General features: G+C 42.5%; 1 protein-coding gene across 1 annotated transcript in view; it reads right to left on the bottom strand.

Annotated features, from left to right (window-relative positions):
- B3GAT2 (beta-1,3-glucuronyltransferase 2) overlaps positions 1–16,367 on the bottom strand; it is a 74,240-nt gene extending 57,873 nt beyond the window's left edge. Inside the window, exon 1 of the mRNA XM_028097740.2 lies at positions 15,765–16,367. Within this exon, the coding sequence (XP_027953541.1) occupies positions 15,765–16,367 (603 nt within the window). The remainder of the gene's footprint in view (positions 1–15,764) is intronic.
- Positions 16,368–16,631: the final 264 nt, after the last annotated feature.

The raw sequence follows: 16,631 nt of genomic DNA, 5'->3' as shown, positions 1-16,631 counted from the left end.
CACAATGCAATGAAACTAGAAATCAACCACAATAAAAAATTTGGAAGGAACACAAATACATGGAGGTGAAACATGCTACTAAACAATGAATGAGTCAACCAGGAAATCAAAGAAGAAATAAAAATGTGGGAACAAATGAAAATGAAAACACAATAATCTAAAACCTTTGGGATGCATCAAAGGCAGTCCTAAGAGGGAAGTATTAGCAATACAGGCCTACCTCAAGAAGTGAGAAAAATCTCAACTAACATTACCTTACACTTAAAGGAGCTAAAAAAGAACAAAGCCTAAAGCCAGCAGAAAGAAGATTAAAGCAGAAATAAATGATATAGATACTAAAAAGCAACAGACCAATGAAACCAGTAGCTGGTTCTTTGAAAAAAGTAATAAAATTGATAAACCTCCAGATACACTTACAAAAAAGAGAAAAAACAAAGTTAAATAAAATCACAAATGAAGAGAAATAACACCACAGAATACAACAAATATGAGAGAAGATTATGAAAGACTATGCCAACAAATTGGACAACCTGGAAGAAATGGATAAATTCCTAGAAGCATATAACCTACAAAAACTGAAACAGGAAGAGAGAAAACTTGAACAGACCAAAAACCAGCAAAGAAATTGTATCAGTAATTTAAAAACCCCAAAAATCAAAAGTCCAGGGCCAGATGGCTTCACAGGTGAATTCTACCAAACATCTAAAGAAGAGTTAATACTTATTCTTCTCAAACTCTTTCAAAAAATAAAAAAGGAAGCAAAACTTCCAAATCCATCCTATGAGGCCAGTATTACCCGGATACCAAAACCAGGTAAAGACTCCACTAAAAAAGAGTACAGGCCAGTATCCCTAATGAACATGGATGCAAAATTCTCAATAAAATACTAGCAGACCAAATCCAGCAATGCATTAAAAAGAATCATTAACGATGATCAACTGGGATTTATTCCTTGGTTGCAAGGGTGGTTCAACACTTGTAAATTGATCAATGTGATACACAACATTAATAAAAGAAATGGTAAGAACTATATGATCCTTTTAATAGATGCTGAAAAAGCATTTGACAAAGTAATACATCCGTTCATGATAAAAACCCTCAACAAAGTAGTTTAGAGGGAACATGACTTGAACATAATAAAGGCCATATATGAAAAACCTACGGCTAATATTATCCTCAATGGGAAAAAACAGAGCTTTTCCTCTGTGGTCAGGAACAAATAGATATGTCCAATCTCACCACTGTTATTTAACACAGTAGTGGAAGTTCAAGGAACAGCCATAAGAAAACAAAAAGAAATAAAAAGCATCCAAATCAGCACAAGGAAGAGGTCAAACTTTCACTATTTGCAGATGACATGATACTCTATGAAGAAAACTCAAAAGACTCCACCAAAAAATTGCTAGAATTGGTAAATTCAGTAAAGTCACAGGATACAAAATCAACATACAGGAATCAGTTGCATTTCTATACACCAATAATGAAACAGCAGAAAGAGAAATTAAGGAATCAATCCCATTTACAATTGCACCAAAAACCATAAGATACCTAGGAATAAACCTAACCAAAGAGGTAAAAGACCTACACTCTGAAAACTATAAAAGAGTGATGAAAGAAAAAGGAGATGACACAAAAAAATGCAAAGACATACCATGCTCATGGATTGGAATAACAATTATTAAAATGTCTATACTACCGGGCGCCTGGGTGGCTCAGTTGGTTAAGCAACTGCCTTCGGCTCAGGTCATGATCCTGGAGTCCCAGGATCGAGTCCCGCATCGGGCTCCCTGCTCGGCGAGGAGCCTGCTTCTCCCTCTGACCCTCTCCCCTCTCATGTACTCTCTCTCTCTCTCATTCTCGCTCTCTCAAATAAATAAATCTTTAAAAAAAAATGTCTATACTACCTAAAGCAATCTACACATTTAATGCAATCCCTATTAAAAAACCAACAACATCTTTCACAGAGCTAGAACAAACAATCCTAAAATTTGTATGGAAACACAAAAGACTCCAAATAGCCAAAGGAACCTTGAAAAAGCAAAGCAAAGCTGGAGGCATCACAATTCCAGACTTCCAGTTATATTACAAAGTTGTAGTGATCAAGACAGTATGGTACTGGCAGAAAAACAGACACATAGATCAATGGAACAAGACAGAAAACCCAGAAATGAACCCACAACTATATGGTCAACTAATCTTTGACAAAGCTGTAAAGAATATCCAATGGGAAAAAGACAGTCCCTTCAATAAATAATGTGAAAACTGGACAGCAACATGCAAAAGAATGAAACTAGACCACTTTCTTACACCAAACACAAAAATAAATTCAAAATGGATGAAAGACCTAAATGTGAGACCTGAAACCATAAAAATCCTAGAAGAGAACACTGGGCATCAGAAGAGAACACAGAAGAGAACCTCTTTGACATCCATAGCAACTTCTATTCTAGATATGTCTCCTGCGGCAAGGGAAACAAAAGCAAAAATAAACTATCGGGAGTACATGAAAATAAAAAGCTTCTGCATAGTGAAGGAAATAATCAACAAAACTAAAAGGCAATCTCTAGAATGGGACAAGATATTTGCAGATGAAATATCTGATAAAGAGTATCCAAAATATATAAAGAACTGCTAAAACTCAATACCCCAAAATGAATAATCCAATTAAAAATGGGCAGACGAGGGTGCCTGGGTGGCTCAGTTGGTTGAGCGACTGCCTTCGGCTCGGGTCATGATCCTGGAGTCCCTGGATCGAGTCCCACATCGGGCTGCCTGCTCAGCAGGGAGTCTGCCTCTCTCTCTGACCCTCTTCCCTCTTGTGCTATCTCTCATTAAAAAAAAAAAAAAAAAATGGGCAGACGACATGGGTAGGTATTTTTCCAAAGACGACATACTGATGGCCAACAGACATATGAGAAAATGCTCATCATCACTGATCATCAGGGAAATACAGATCAAAACTACAATGAGATACCACCTCACACCTGTTAGAATGGCTAAAAACAACAACACAGGAAACAACAGATACTGGCAAGGATGCAGAGAAAGGGGGACCCTCCTACACTGTTGGTGGGAATGCAAGCTGGTGCAGCCACTTATATGGAGGTTCCTCAAAAAGTTGAAGAGAGAGCTACCCTATGACCCAGCAATTGCACGACTAGGGATTTACCCCAAAGATACAAATGTAGTGATCTGAAGGGGCATGTGCACCCCAATGTTTATAGCAGCATTACCTACATTAGCCTAATTACGGAAAGAGCCCAAGTGTCCATTGACTGATGAATAAATAAGATGTGGTATATACATACAATGGTATATTAGCCATAAAAATGAAATCTTGCCATTTGCAATAACATGGATGGAGCTAGAGTACAATACTAAGCGAATTTAGTCAGAGAAAGACAAATACCATATGATTTCCTAATATGTGGAATTTAAGAAACAAAAGAAACGAGCAAAGGGGAAAAAAGAGAGAGGCAAACCAAGAAACAGATTCCCCACAATAGAGAGTAAACTGATGGTTCCCAGAGGGGAGGTGGGTGGGGGGATGGGTGAGAGAGGTGATGGGGATTAAGAGAGCACCTGCTGTGATGAGCACCGGATGATGTATGGAAGTGTTGAATCACTATATTGTACACCTGAAGCTAGTATTACACTGTATGGTAACTAACTGGAATTTAAAGAAAAACTTTTAAAAAATCCTTAAAGAGGAAAACGAGCATAAAAGTTAAAAATCACAGAGCCTATCTTTTCAGTATGTCCAGCAGGAATGAAAGGTAAACAGTTAAATAGAACCATTCAAGGAAAATGAAAAGAATTAATAGAACATGAGCCCCAAATACCAGCTCCAATGACTGTGACTAGAACTTCTCTGCAAAGCAAGGCTGCAGCACCCCCAGCAGAAAAAGACTCCCCGGGGAGGTCTCTAGAACTTTTGCCAGTGTGAACAGATGTAGCTGAGGAACTTTCCAAAGTTATAAAAATATCCCCAAACTGTCATTTGACCTTTAAAAATGACACTGGCATTTCAATCTTGCAATGCCAAGTTTATTTAGATGATAAACAACACATCCACACATGGATCATACTTAAATTCCCTTTCCCATCAGCTGACAGCAGCATCGTGAGGCCACGGAGACTGTCAGGGTTGGTACAGCCACGGTGGCTCAGGGTTTTTGGACATTCTGCCTTCTGGAGCCTTTCCAAAGCTCCTGTGGCCACCAACTTCTGATAGAAGCATATGACCAAATGGACAGGGACGTTGCCCTATTTGCCCACTTTCCAGGTATATCAGCTCATTTAAATGTCACAACAACTACCTACATTTATATCAGGCCCTGTAAGGCAGCTGAATATTAGGGCTTTTCCTCATTTGTAAGATAGATAGCACAGTTCCTACCTCAGAGATACCATGAAAATTAAACAGCGTACACACCCAAACACTCGGGCAGGGCCTAGCACACGGCAAGCCATCAGAAAACATCAGTCCAGTTCCCCTGAGGTCAAGAGCACACATTCTCCAGCTCCTAACTTAGTGCTCTTTCTACCAAAACTGCAGTTTTCAAACTTGGGGTGCATGGTCCCTGAATATATATAAAGACTCTCCATATAATATTTGAGCACACAGCTTTAAGGGAATAAATTCTCAGACCCTCAACATTCTTACTTGCTTTCCTAAAACTCAATTCTCAGGTAAAAGGGCAGGTTCTTCTTCCCTCTGCTCTGCTCCCACGTCACAGAAAAAGGTCAACTTCTCACCCACCCTAAATCATATTAAATGCACTGTCCCACCATGGTCAAATCTCTAGGGCACTAAACAAAGGTAATTAGAAACATTGTTGTCTTTATTAAGAAAGTTAATGTCTTTAATGAATGAGTAATAAATCCCTTTGGAAGACAAGAGGTTTCTAATTATTTGCTTTCAACAAAATTGAAGGCGACCTAATGTCATCAATAGATCATTAAATATTTGTTTGCTAAGAGATAACCATATGGTTTTTGCTTAGAGCTTGAGAGTTCAAAAAACTGAAGAACACCACTACAAGAAAATGCTTTCCATCTTACTTCTTTATGTAGACAAGGTTGACCTAATGAGAACAGAATTATGTTAAACCCTATCTTTCCGGCAATCAGTAATATTCATCAGTGAATAGATATCAACAATAAAATGCTCCATCCATATCATTAAGAATCCAATTTCCAATAAACGTAGCTTTTATGCTTAAGTTAATTATCCAAGTTGGCAACATTTATGGGTTTTTTATTACAAATGAGTAACAATTTCACAAAAATGATATGTACTCATATGCATGACATTTATGTTGTTTTGATTACTTGTTTATTGCTACTAATTGTACTGTTAACTCAATCTTAAAGAATTTTTAAGACCTTAGTTTATAGCCATAGGAATTTTTTTTTTAATTTAAATTCTAGGGGCGCCTGGGTGGCTCAGTTGTTAAGTGTCTGCCTTTAGCTCAGGTCATGATCCCAGGATCCTGGGATCAAGCCCCTCGTTGGGCTCCCTGCTCAGCGGGAAGCCTGCTTCTCCCTCACCCACTCCCCCTGCTTGTGTTCCCTCTCTCGCTATATCTCTGTCAAATAAATAAAATCTCTAAAAAAAAATTTTAATTCTATCTATAATCATTTTTGTTATTGCAGATATGTGTGATTAGAGGACCAATAAAGGACCCTGAACCTCAAAATATTATGCTAAGATAAAATTCTGAGGGAAAATGGAAATAGAAAAAGGAATATAAAATTTCCAGATGTTACTGAAAAGTCTATCAATGTTGACTATAAACTGTTATAGTTTTTATAATATCCACTATATGTATTTAGTTTTCATAAATAAATGTATTTATAATTCACTAAAACTTACATGCTTTGCAACTATTTTAAGTGATTTAAAAAAATTTAGACATCAATTTGAAAACATCCTAGAGAGTGTATAATTTTACTAAAATCTTTTAGGAGTTATGCGAACAGAAAATGGTGAGGATCACTGCACCAGATCCCTGGGCGTGACCACAATTCTTGTAAGAGACTGATGTGGAGGGTGCAGGGTCTATGAAGAAAGAACTGGGAGAGTACTCCCAGCATTTGCAGGCAAGGAGGCAATGAGAGGACCCTGTGGGTAAAAACACACACACACACACACACACACACACACACACACACACACACACACACACACACACGACCCTGTGGGTAAACACACACACACACCCCACACACACTCCAACTGCTACATTCCCAATTCTGGCAGGAAATAAGCTTCAAAAGCTTTGTAAGCTTTTTACTTATGAAAATGTAAGCAATATTTGAAAAAAGAGAAACAAGCTCAGGGTAGACTTCCCAATAACTGCCAGTCAGCTGAAGGCCAGCTCAGTGTCCCACTTAAGGCCGGAGGGTGCTGGGCACAAGGTGAGGCTGTCAAAATGGATCCTTTCTGCCTTCTGCAACAGGTGATGGAAAGAGGAATTCTCCTGACCTTCCCATCCCTAGCAAATGACCTCAAAAATCAAGCTATTGCTTCTAGTCATGTGCTTTAAAAATAGATTCATTGCATTCTTCCCTTTAATTTGCCCTCTCCTTTGTAACATACTATCTCTGATTCATTCAGTCATGCCAGAAAGAACCTATCTTGCAACATGCTCTGGGACGAAGCTAGGTCCTAGGACTGCCAAGTAGCTAAAAATCACTCCTAGGACCTGGTCTGAGCTACATGCAGGTCAACTTCCTAGCTCTCATACACATATTAATCAGCTTCAGACCTCTGAACCCACAGGAGAATCAGCCTTCCACCTCCTCTCAACCTAAAATGTCCTTTAAGATGCTTTCTACTCTCTCGGATCCTCCCAGGACTCTTTGTAGACAAGCCCCGTTTAACTTTTGTCCCTCTAATCACTTTGGTAACACCCAGTGGTGTAATTAAGACACCCAATTTATGTAGTTCCACTTGGGTACAGACTAATTTGGGAAAGTCAGGCACCTGCACCTCCTCCTTGCCTCCAGAAACACAGTCCAGATCTCAGAAACAGAGTATTTAGAGACATCTAACGAAACAGTGCAGGCAGAGATTTGATATATACCTCTTAACGGGGGCAGTCACCCACAGGAGAACAAGGGAAAAAGAACTAATACTTGTAACTTGCCAATAGGTCAGTATTTAAATGAGGCAGGCAGCTCTTGCCAAAATCATGCAACCACCGAGCAGTAAAGCTGGATTTGAACATGGGGCTCTTTAACTCCCAAGTTCCTACCTAAGCTCCCCACCAGCCTCCAGTGTGAAGAGGCCTAGCACTCAACTGGTTCACAACACCTTCACATACCTCCTGCCCTCTGCACGGGCTTTGCCAGGAATGCTCTGCTATATATGCAAATATTCACAGGCCTTATCTCTCTCTCTCTCTCCTTTTTAGCATGAAAGCTCTTAGAGTCAGCATAGGGGCCACATTTATCTTTAAGTTACTATTTACGGGGCACCTGGGTGGCTCAGTGGGTTAAACAGCTGCCTTCTCGCAGCTCCCTGCGCAGGGGGAGCCTGCTTCTCCCTGTCCCTCTGCTCCTCCCCCGACTCATACTCTCTCGAGCCCTCTCACTCTCAAATAATAAAATCTTTTTTTAAAATATTTTATTTCAGAGAGAGAGAGAGAGAGAGCATGAGAGAGAGACAGCATAAGCGGGGGGGGGGGGGTAGAGGGAGAGGGAGAAGCAGGCTCCCTGCTGAGCAAGGAGCCGGAGGCGGGACTCAATCCCAGCACCCTGGGATCATGACCTGAGCCAAAGGCAGACGCCTAACCGACTGAGCCACCCAGGTGCCCTCAAATAATAAAATCTTTAAAAAAAAAAAAGAATGAAGGTGAAATAAGGATGTTTTCAGACACACACACACAAAAACCCAAGCATTTTTCTTAAAAAAGTCACTATTTAAAAGGCTCAGTATAATCCTAGACACATAACACAGACTTCAAAAGTGTTATCTGACCAACAATCTCTGTTCAGGGCTCCTTTTGAGGAACAGATTCCTTCTGTAAGAGAGCCCCTCAGCTTCTAATCTCCCTGTAACTCATTCACTTATTCAACAAGTATTTAATGAGCATTTACTACATGGCAGGCTCTGCTCTGAGTGCTAAAGATACAACAATGAACAAAAGAAAATGCCTACCCTTATGGGGTTTAGACTGTAGTGGAAGAAATGGTCAACTGAAATACATATACCACATTATATAATGTGATGTTAAGCACTATAAAAGAATCCATAACAGTCTAAAATACCACTTCCTTGGAACAACTAGATGAACAAATACTTATAGTTTTTCTACTAATTTACTCCCCCCACCCCTATCCAACTTGTTTAAAAAGTTAAAGGCCAAAGATTTGCCTGATGGGTGATCTAAAAACCAGATGGGAAAAAATGAAAGCATACTCCTTGCACTGCTATGTACACACTTTTCAAAGCCACAGATTTACACAAAAAAATGAAGACTTCTTTTCTTTATAGGACAGGCTTGGGAAGAGATACTAACTCTTCCCCCAGAACTAAGTATCTCACTTGGCATGTAGGAGATGGGGCCGCGGCTGCCTACTCCTCCATCCCATCCCCTCTCGTCAAGGACATCTTTCTGTTCTCTGGATATTCGCAAACCCTCTTTGCTCAGGTTCTTAACTATGGCTCCCTCCACTTGGAGGGCTCTTCCCCGCTGCCCTGTCACCCACTAGGCCCCATCATCCTTTAGGTCTCAGCTCAAAAGTCACTTCTACAGTCACTCCACATTACAACCTACAACCCCATTAGCTGCCTCTGCTCTACGCTCCCAGGCATCTGCATTTCTCTCAACAGGCACTGATCCTAGCACGCATATTTAGTCCAGACACTTGATCTGTGAGGACTGGGAGGCACCCTCTCTGTTTACAGCTGTATTACGCCCTGTCATGATAAAGCACAGGGCCTAGCACACAGTAGATGCTCAATGAACATTTGTCAAGTGGAGAAGGCATACTAATTATATTCAAATATCTTCTCATTGTGAAGACACAATTTATAAATACCTGCCTTTCAGAATGAAGGAACGAAGGTCTTAGTTTCTGTACGTAACATACATTACTATTTAGAGTTCTCTTTCCACTGCTGGAGATTGAGAAAACAAAAAACAAAAAACTTTGAAGTTTTCAGTTATTTTGAAGAAAAGACCAAATAACCAAATGAACAAATAAGATCAGGAAGAGAACCTGATCACCCTCCTCAGCACAGACATCGCCAAGGTATTCCTAACATGCAAAAAGACTCAACCAATGATTTATTCATTTTATTTTTAATCCAGGGAAATTCCTAAACCCCAAAAAATAACAGACAAGAAAATTAAGCCTTCTGTCAACAAGTGACCAGTCTGGTGCACCTGACAGTGCGGGCCATCAGTGGCCAGCATAACCACTGGCTGGAGGTTCCTACAAGTACATCTTCGTGCTCCAGGAAGGAGCCGCCTCAGCCTCCATGGGAGAGAGCAACCAGCAGGTGTCTGTATCCTACATGAGCTTCAGCTCAGACTGACTTGGGTACCCAACTCCTGCCATGTGAAATAATTCAGTACTGTCCCTGACGCCCATTCTACCCCAACAATTCTTCTCCCATTCAATTCTGCCTGTCCTCAAAAGATACGTGCTCAGTAGCTATAGTTGCTAATATATATCTATCAAGTGAGGGAAAAAATTAATTTTAATGTTTTATCTTCTTGCAGAAATGGTCCTTTCTTGCTCACAAGAATAGTTTTAAAAAGGACACATATTATATATATATAAAAGCACATATTTTATATATATATAAAAGACTACAGTTTATATACTAACCTAGCAGTTTTCACCTGACTTGAAAAAAAAAATCTAAAAATCCAATGGGCTATAAATGAGATAATGTGAAATGAAATAAAATGTTCGTAAGATCAAGTGATATTAGGGGGAAAAAGGTCGAAAAGGAAAATTAGAAGTTGATATGTCCAAGAAGACAGACCTGAGTTTAAGTGTGGCAGGAGACAGCAACAATGTTAGAACATTCCTGTTGAGGGGCGCCTGGGTCGTTCAGCTGGTTAAGCATCTGACTCTTGATTTCAGCTCAGGTCATAATCTCAGGGTTGTGAGATCAAGCCCCGCCTTGGGCTCCGGGCTCAGTGGGGAGTCTGCTTGAGATTCTCTCCCTCTGCCCCTTTCCCCACTCTCTTTTTCTAAAATAAATAAGTCTTTTAAAATAAATAAATACCCCTGTTGATCAAATGCTTTATTTACCACACTGATATATTTCTATCCGACTGTAATGTTAAATGAGATAAGCCTCAGGAAGGTCAAAAACACAGGCTCTAGGGGCCCCTGGGTAATGCCAGGTGCCAGTCTGTTAAGCGTCCAACTCTTGGTTTAGACTCAGATGGTGATCTCAGAATCGTGAGATGGAGCCCCCGTGCTGGGCTCCATGCTCTCTCCCCCTCTGCCCCACCCCTGGAATAAATACATCTTTAAAAAAAAAAAAAAAAAAAGGGCACACTCTAGAACCAGAGGACTTGGGCTCCAAATTCTGTCTCTGAACAGCTGCATGACCTGTTCAAGTTACTTCCAGGCATTTCTACTCAACTATGATATAAGGATGCCGATTATACCAGTCAGAGTAAATGACTATATTAGATTCCTGAGGCACTCTTAAAAATCTCTGGGGTCACCAAAGTACTATGCTCAGACCTAAACATCAGCAGTAGGATGAAAGAATAGGAACATACCAGTACCTACCTCAGGGGCTGTTGTGAGGAACAAAGAAGTTAAAACACATAAAGGAACAAAGAAGTTAAAACCCTAAGGGTGGTTCCTGGCCCATAGTGAAGTGCTGAACTGATGTCAACTGCATTTTGCCTGTATCCATGGGAAAGAGTATTTTAACATTTATTTTAAATTATGCACAAGAACTACCAGGTATGAACAATGGATTATCTTCATTTATTGCTGTGAATTGGAAATCTGTTCTAAACCTACCTATTTACCTACCTACCTACGGACTGGTGTAACAATTTTATTTGTGTTTTGGAGGGAGGACTTGAGATCCATGCAAAACTTAAATATCATGCTTCAACAGCATTGCAAATCAAGTATATAATGTGTTAACTATACAGACTGAGCAAATATTTCCTCAGACTTCAAAACGTTTGAATAGACATATCTGAACATTATTGAATTCTGTATCAAAAAAAAAAGCACTACTTGAATACCACCTGGAATAGTTAATAAGACCATTGCCTTTGGTTCTTCTATTTTGCTTTTGCAGCATGCCTTAAAAGCAATTACTATTCCATTACTGTTCACACTAGAGAAAATTTACCAGCTTGTAATTTAGAGGCAAGTGGAGTAGACAGAAGAAAATGGAGTCACCCACTATAGATTCCAAGAAAGAGACAAGAGTCTAAATGTTTAAAAGACACACGTTCATTGCACCAAACAATCATCTGGGCTTGTCTTCATGTCTATTCATGAGAAAGGATAATCAGTGAAAAGCAGGTTGGAGGACAAAGAATGATGGAAGAAGACAACAAGAGGAGGCAGAAGAGAGAATGTCTTTTAAACCCAAATTGTTATTTCTGGTCCATTAAAATCTCAAAATCCAAATGAAAACTGGTCTTCATAGAAAACTCAAAAATTAGCCCTAACTCAAGTACTATACACCCAGGGAGAATACAGAAAATCTTGAGATTTAACACTGACAGACTAAGAAAATTGGCTGCAGTTTTAGAAAATTCTCACGTTTTTATCAGCCCTACAACAGGATTATTAATATGGTTTTAGATGGGGAGAAATAAAACACAAAGGGCATATTTCAGGTAACAAAAGAGTCATTTTATGCTACACCTAAGAGATTCTTTTAGGTTTCTTCACTTCGAAAAGATAATTACCCTACACTAAGTAACGGTAACAAAGGTAAAAGTAAAGGTAGATCTCTGGTCTTCTTTCAAGAAACACTGGCAGAATTTACTACTTGGGGGGAAGTGCCAAACATTGTATATTTGAATATCCTTTGGATTGTGGCTCTAATAAGCTGCATATAAAGAGGGGAGCATACTGATGCTTCAGGAAAAGAACGAGACAGAAAATTAAACCTCAACTCCTCCACCTGCTCAGCACACAAATAGCTTAACTGCACCCAACAGAAAAATCGAAACAAAGGGCCTCTTTAGTTCACTGCTTGCCAGAAAGGCATCTTCAAGATGCCTTCTCATTAACTGAGTCCTTTCACCCACCCCCCCTTAAGTGTCTCACCATTGGCCTGTCTTCCAGTCTTTGCTCATTACATTTAAAAAAATTTTAAAGTTTTTTCTTCTTGCTGGGAAAGGACTGTTTTTTAACCTTTCGATTCAATTGATTTCCAAAGGTGAAAGCAACTTCACCTGAAAAGCATCAGCTTTAAGCTCAGGAAACACTGGAAGGTTTTCTAGCGAAGAACAGAAGTCTCATCAATAGTGTTATTGAAAATATAACTAGATAGAGAGCCACATTTATCTGCAGTTGTCGCTTGTATTAAAGTAGCTTAAATCCTTCACAAAGAAGCTTTTCCGGGGGGTTAGACAGATAGGGTGCTCGGGCAGGCAGGATTATCTGCGATCTGTAGTGTAAAACCCCTCCGTGCCACAGGGAGAGCAGAAGGACCTGCTGGGATACTGCAAACCTGAAAAACCCTGTCCATCTCCTCCAACGGACAGTCCAGTTTCTGTGGCTACCACTCCCCCCACAGCTTCATTTGCAAGTGGATTCGGCTGCTAAGGTAGCATTATTTCGATGCAAATATTTCTTTCCTGGCAGCACAGCTCAGTTGAGAAGGGAGGCTGAACATCAGTTAGCGGTATGAAGAAAGCAGCTCTCCAGTTACCAGGGAGAAATAATTGAACACAGATTGCCTGTTGTGCCTTTAATTTAATTTGGAGACCTTTCATCTTTTAGTTTCCTTCATTTGCAGCCAATGCTTAGCGAGCTAATTTGTACCTGGTTCATTTTCCTCCTTTTATCTTATCTACATTAACATCAACCATGGAAATTAGAAGCACTATGAATAAAAGATGAAGCCTGACTTGGGACATTCTCTCAAGTACCGTGAATTACTTAAAAACTAATTTGTGTGTACGCACAATATGGAGGACTGAGATCTATACGCCTCGCCTCTACATCATCCTTTATCAGCATCTTCCTTTCCCCCCAAGGAGTTGCAGCTTTTAGATGTTTTATCTAGTCCTACCTGTTCTCCAAGAAAGCAATGTCTAGACTATAAGCCACATGAAATCATTAATCTTAGAACGGATATAAGGTAGACCACCCCATTACCACACAAATCCAAGGATGCATAAATCCCACTAACCTGACTTTTTAGAGAGTTCAATATCACTTGCCTTACAGGGAAAAGAATGCGTTGCAAACAAGGAAAACTGAATGTATCAACATATACGCATGGTGAACAGATGCCCACTCTGTCCAAAAACACTGTGTGTAGGGGAGGATGAGAGGTGGTGGAGAAAGGGACTAGTCTTGAAATTACTGTCCTGGAGTGGCCTCTGGGAGCTACAGAATTTCAATTCCAAGCGTATCATGTGTATGACGTTTTTTTAAACAGTCCTTCTGTCGTATATTTTGTACCACTTGGCACCTCTCCATAAAAAAAGAGTTGCACGTGCTCTTAAGTTTGATTTTTTTCATTACTTCTTACTGTACAAAATTTTAGTCTTAATAAGTTTTGCATTTTTTTTCCTTTTATAGTTTCCTCTGGGCCACTACTATTTTTCCTCCTCACCCTCTCCTCCTTTATATTCTTTCTCTTTTTCCAGTGGACCAATGAAAAAATCTACTGGGTTTTTCTCTTGCTGCTTTAATATCCCCCACCAACAAGCCTTCCTTGCAGTTTGGGAAGCACCAAAGAAAGACTGGGCTCCATTGTTTCACCGCCTGGAACACCAGCTCTCACACTCAACTAACCCCTCACACCAGTGCGCTAGAACCTGGAGATAAACTGAAAAATCACTCCTTCACAGCCCATCCCCCTAAAAAGTTTATTAATAAGATGTGCATTATGTATGCCAAGACCACACATTTCTACAAGTAAGGGAACTTCCAAGTTCCGAGGCAACTTCCAAGGGTAAAAAATTTAAAAAAATTTAAAAAAAAACTTTGAAGTTTAAAATTATGGTGTATTGAAATGTAAAGGTCTTTGCTTCAGAATACAAACCACCGTATCTTTTGGGGAAAGAGTATGTAAGCAGGATCAAAATTGAAGCCCAACTTAAAGAAAAATCAGATTATCTCTCTGATCTTGGTTATAATAAAGACTACCCCCTACAATGTCAAGCTTATCTTATTATATATTATTTATTTCTTCTGAAGGAACATGGAAAGAAAGCCCTACATTGCAAAAAGTTGAAGAAAGGATGGAAAGGGATTACTGGTCCTTTTATTCATGAAGGAGAGGATGAATAGAAATGAAGGAGGCAACTGCCCTTAAGAAATGGATTCTTAAAAGCCACATAGGCAGAAAAATTAAACTGAAAGGGTACAAAGTCACTCTGTCCTGAGGTTAAGAAAGCCAAACAGATATTAGGATGAAGTTGTGGGGCATTTATGTTTACTAGACACACACACTGGCAGGGCGGGGGGTGTGATGGAGTCTCAGAGGCAGGAGGTCAAGGAATTTGGGATAGAGGAAAGCAAGTCCCACCAAGTGTCAAAGAATCCCAAGTTTTTGTTTTTCCCCCCAGGTATCCTTGTGTATAAGGAAAGTGAAAACCATGTAATCCCGACTCATTCACAGAACACACACAGACTGCAAAATACCAGCCTCAAGAAGTAAAACCTGTCCTAAGCCCCTGCTGGCTCTGTGCATGAGTGGCCTTCCAAGGGAAAAGAGCCATTTAGGCGGCAGGGGACCGCGCTGCACCCCAGGACCTCACAGGGAGCACCAGGATGCAATGGGCAGGCGCAAGAGTGGCCTTGCCCAAGAGAGGCCTTAGAGAAAGGTTCAGAAAAAGAACGGGGCTGTCTTATGATTCGGGCTGCAGAAAAACAACCACAGGGCACAACAGTCTCAACTCATTTACCAGAGGTTTTCCTTGAAAAAGAGGCAATCTTCAGAATCAGAAAGGGCTTTTGTGGGGTGCAGGAAGAGATAAGAGGTTGGACCCCCCACCCCACACACACCCTGGAGAAGTCACTGTTTTCACTCTAACCATTTCCGTGCCAGCGGGCTGTAAGAGAGAAATTTGTCTCCGGGATGATTTTTAGTCAGCATCTCCACCCTCCTCCCTGTATGGTTCTAGACTCGAGAATACACCAAGCCCGCCTGCCCAGTGAGCTGGGTCCCTCCGCGACCTGTTCCTGACAGCGTGCCTCCCCCAGGGACTCTCTCTGCCATCTGGGCTCCCTCCTCAAGCCAGCCAGAGCCTCGTTCCTGGAAATACCCTCGCGCCTCACCTGTGCTACTCCCTCGGCTCAGTCTCAAGACCAGGTGGACTGCGAAGCCCCTGGTCACACACTCCCTCCCTTGCGCCACAGCGGTCCTCTCGTCCACTCTCCACCCCCAAGGCCAGCGTAAACACGCCAGGGCCAGCGGAAGCTGCAGGCTGCCCGCGAGGAGCGCTCCACCTGTACTCCCGAATGGGAGTACGGAAAAGTGAGAACTCACAAGTGCAGCCGCAGCCCCGCCGGCCCCGAGGCCCCTCCTGCGCGCCCCCCCTCCCAAGCTGGGGCGGGCCGGCCGCTACCTCTTGAAACAGCTCCAGACTGTAGGTGTTGTCGTCGTCCGCGAAGAAGAGCACTCCGGGCTGCGCGCGCTGATGCTGGTGCCTCTGGCGCAGCCAGGCGAGACCGGCGTTACGCTGCTCGGTGGCGCGAGGCAGTCCGGGCCTCTTGTAGCGCCGCGGTGTGGGCACGTGCAGGTGCGTGCTGGGCAGCCCGGCCCGCGCCAGGAAGCGGCTCACCAGCTCGCTGCGCGCCGCCGCGTCCTCCACCAGGATCCAGTGCAGCTGCGCCACCTGGCGGAAAGTGTTGGCCAGGCGGGTCAGCTCGGCTTTCTGCACCGGGCGGCTGTAGGTGGGCGTGATGGCATAGATGGTGGGCAGAGGCGGCTCGGGCCGTGGCTGTGGCCGCGACTCGTTGCGCTTCTGCCAGCCGCGCCCGGGGCCGCTGTCGGGGCCGCCCCTGCGGAGCGGGAGTCGGGCGGCCCCGCGGCCCACCACGTAGGGAGAAAAGTAGGGGCGCGGGGTGAGCGGGGGCGCGGGCCTGCGCGTGTCCACGTCGAGCATGATGATGACGATTAGGATCCAGGGCAGGAGGATGAAGAAGCGGCTGAACAGCACGGACTTCATGGTGCGCTCTTCGCTGGCCTCTCGGACGCCCCTGAGAGGGGCGAGATGGAGGACCACAGCGCGCAGTTTGGACGACGGCGGCGCCCGCACTCAGGAAGCCGCGGCGGGCGCGTTCTCCATGGGGTCTGAGGATGCTGCGGGGGCCGAGAGCCTCGGGTCTCAGGCCCCTGGCGTGGGAGATCGGTGCAGGGGCCGAGAAACTAGGGCTACAGGGAGTGCAGGCGGGCAGATGCCGTCCCCCGATCCCGGTGAGTCGGCGGGAAG

The sequence above is a fragment of the Eumetopias jubatus genome, unplaced genomic scaffold (genome assembly GCF_037043125.1).
Source record: "Eumetopias jubatus isolate StellerSeaLion01/CBP00866 unplaced genomic scaffold, mEumJub1_p1.0 scaffold_6, whole genome shotgun sequence".
Classification (NCBI taxonomy): Eukaryota; Metazoa; Chordata; class Mammalia; order Carnivora; family Otariidae; genus Eumetopias; species Eumetopias jubatus.
This window is presented reverse-complemented; position numbering and strand designations above follow the sequence as displayed.